This window comes from Mastomys coucha, unplaced genomic scaffold, assembly GCF_008632895.1.
Source record: "Mastomys coucha isolate ucsf_1 unplaced genomic scaffold, UCSF_Mcou_1 pScaffold12, whole genome shotgun sequence".
Classification (NCBI taxonomy): domain Eukaryota; kingdom Metazoa; phylum Chordata; class Mammalia; order Rodentia; family Muridae; genus Mastomys; species Mastomys coucha.
The window spans coordinates 53,541,822-53,544,994 of NW_022196894.1; the positions used below are offsets into that span (position 1 = coordinate 53,541,822).

Here is a 3,173-nt window from a genome sequence, read left to right on the forward strand (position 1 = left end):
TGCTCCGGTCATTGCCCCATTTCTCGAAGCAAAGAAAACCTGATTTCAGGAAAATCGATCAGAGAGGGGTAAGATTTGGGATCTCTGTATCTATGGAAAGTGGAGTATGATAGCATGAGCCTGTAACCCTTGTGTCCAGTCTGTAGTCTAACTCCCCAGCAATGGTCAGCAGCAGGTGTAAATGGAAGTCCAAGGATCTAGCAGTTGCCAGTCCCACAAGGCAAGCAGGTGAAGAAGAGTGCTCTCTTGCCTTCTTGCTCCCGATGTCCTCTTGCTCCTTCCGCCTCTCTCCCCATTCTGCTCCCCATCTCTCTCCATGTGCTCAGGAATGGCCTCTACTCCTCTACTCACTCTGCTTTTCTCTGTCTCTACTACCCTCTCAATTCTCCTTCCCATACCCTCAATAAACTCTACAGCGGGGAGGGATGCCTCAGCTTGGGCCAGCAAAGACATTCCCTTCCCCTACACCTGACTACACATCTACCAGACATATTCCTTCTCTCCCTTATCTTTTTATAAACCCAACAAGGACCAGGGTATTAAAGCCCACCCCCACAGTGACACACCTACTCCAAAAAAGGCCACACCTCCTAACAGTGTCATTCCCTGGGTCACGCATATTCAAACAACATAGTCTTAATTCTAGTCTTAATTCTGTGAAAAGAATTAGCACTCAGGAAATGAGAAGGGGAAACTGGGTCTTGGAATACATCACATTTCTGGAATATATCACTTCCTGGATAGGAAGATTAAAACATTTGTCTAAACCTCATACAAGGTGGGAGAGGGAAAAAAAAAAAGATGTGACTTTCTTGCTCTTGTGTGAGAGGGGGCACAGGAAGAACAGTGGGACAGCCTGGGGCTTCTCAGCATAGGGAAGGTGAGAGGCCAGGAGGCTAGGGGTAAGGAGGGGTATTTGTGGCTAGGGACTGTGGGGCTCTGATATGCAACCACAGGTATATATGTGAATGAAGAGCCATATGCCCCATCTGCTAGGCAAAGGAAATGAACGCTGGCGTTTATCTACCAGAGATCTGCTGGGCCAAGACTGTTATTTTGGATATTGCGGACGTCCTGAGGCCTAACAGTACTAAACACACGCTTTATAGTGTTTGATAGAAAAGACTCATATTTGATTATTCCTTACACCAACCACCACCACCAACAACTACATTTTGCTGTTCTTGTTTCTAAGTTGGAGTAGGCTTCTTGAGGACAAACTGCTAGAGACACCACAAGACAGTCACTTCTTATATTTTGGGGGTAATTTCGTTAAAAAGGCAAGAAAGCGGCGGTGCCCGGCATTTTTAATTTTTGTCAACTAAAATTTTAAACTCGATGGATTTAAAAAAAATCGTTAAGAGTTTTACTTTCCCTGGGGGACACTTTTGGCGAAATTCCCCTCCACCCTCACAAACGCTAGGCGACCGCCCTCGCAGGCCGCAACAAGGCCCATAAGCGCTACCTCCGGCCGGGAGGGGAGGGGCGAGGGACTTCCGGTCGCAGGGAGGCGGCGGATAGTGCGCAAGCGCGAATCCCACTTCTGGCTTTCTGTCTTCCCCTCCCCCTCCCTTCCCCAGCCTGAGGGGTCCTGAGGTGACAGCGCCTGGCAGTGGGACCGGAGGAGCCGGCGGAGGAGAAGATGGACAGGGCCAGGCCTGGGCGTCGGCGAGCTTCGTCAGGTGAGGAGAGCCTGCGCGAGGGCCGAGCCGACCGTGCTACCTGCGCGGCTGGCGGCTCTCCGAGGCGCGATGGGGAGGGGGAGAGAGAGGGAGGGACGCAGGGAGGGAGGGAGGGAGGGAGAGAGGGAGGGAAGGAGCGGCGGGGCCGCGCAAAATGGAGAGCTCAGGGGCCGCGCCCGCAGCTGTCGGCGAAGCCTCAGCCGCCTGTCCCTTCTGCACGCCTTTGGTGTGCTCCCTCCTCCCGGGACGCTCTCCTTAATTGTCCTCGGTGCACCGGTCTTCTCCGCTGGCTGGCTGGCTGGCTGGCCGCTGTCCTGCCACGCCTTCCTCGTAAATTCCACCCGCGTTCACTTTCGCTCCCACCTTTCCCCCGCCCCCCCTCGCCCCCCGCACAAGATGTCACTCGCCTGGGATCCTTTGACCCCTTGCCTGGCCGGCTTCCCTCCTTCCTTTGGCAGGTCGGGAGAAGCTGCAAGCAAGGGAAGGCGGGGCTTGTCGATCACCCCGCAGCACCTCGAGTAAATAAATCCTTCTGCTGACCCTCTCGCCCCACCGGCTCGTTTAATAGCGTTTTTCTTTTCCAGCCTCCAGCATCTTCCAAAAGTGATTCGAAAGTCAAAGGATTTGAAGCCGGGCATTTGTTGTTGTTGTTTTTTTGTTTTTGTTTTTTTTTTGTTCTTGTTTTTGTTTTGTTTTTTTTTTTAGTCTCAACCCATTTTTTGAAATTGTTTTAAGACTTGAAACTCAAGAACCTAAGTTTTGTATAAAACTGAGATAGAGCTCCGCCCCGTCGACAAGTTATTGTTACACATCCCATCTGTTTTAGCGCACCTCTTAAGTCCTCGAGTCAGCTCCTGGGTGCGTACAAATGCACTGTCTAGTACATAAAACAGCATCGAAGAAATCATTGAGTTGTTTTTGTTTTCTTTTTTTCTCTTTCTTTTTCTTTCTTTTTTTTCAGGAAGGGTCTCCCTGTGTAATTCAGGATGGCGTCATATGTCATATTCCCAGTTCCCCTGATTATCTCTTCTGAGTGGTGGGGTTACGGGCCGCCCAGCCTCCCTCCACTCCCTATTTTCCTCTTTCTGTTTTTTTGAGTCAGAGTTTCTCTGTGTACTCCTGGCTATCCTGGAACTCAATTTGTAGACCTGGCTGGCCTCCCAACTCAGAGATATGCTTGCTTTTGCCTCCCATGTGCTGGGGGGTGTTAAAGGTTTGCAATCACCACCCCCCAACTCAGCTCAACCCATTTTAAATTTTATCATTATACTGTTTATTTTGGTAGAGCTAATGTCAGCAGTTCCAAATCTATTTAGGTTTGCCCGGTGGCAATGTGTCTTAAGCTCTTACCGTTGAACCGAAGGCTAGGAGCACAGATCTCTGAGGACTTGGTTGGACAGAGTTGAACTCCCAAGATCTCTTCATATGCAATCGATCTTATCAATATTTTTGTCTTTTGTTTTGTTTTGTTTTGAGGGATGGTTATCATCA

The 3,173-nt window shown here is 50.0% G+C and overlaps 1 protein-coding gene across 2 annotated transcripts in view; it reads left to right on the forward strand.

Annotated features, from left to right (window-relative positions):
* The first annotated feature begins 1,495 nt into the window (after nucleotides 1–1,495).
* Senp7 (SUMO specific peptidase 7) overlaps nucleotides 1,496–3,173 on the forward strand; it is a 120,778-nt gene continuing 119,100 nt past the window's right edge. For both annotated transcript variants that reach the window (XM_031364083.1, XM_031364085.1), the window contains exon 1: nucleotides 1,496–1,682. In XM_031364083.1, coding sequence (XP_031219943.1) covers nucleotides 1,643–1,682 — 40 coding nt within the window. In that variant the 5' untranslated portion in view covers nucleotides 1,496–1,642. The remainder of the gene's footprint in view (nucleotides 1,683–3,173) is intronic.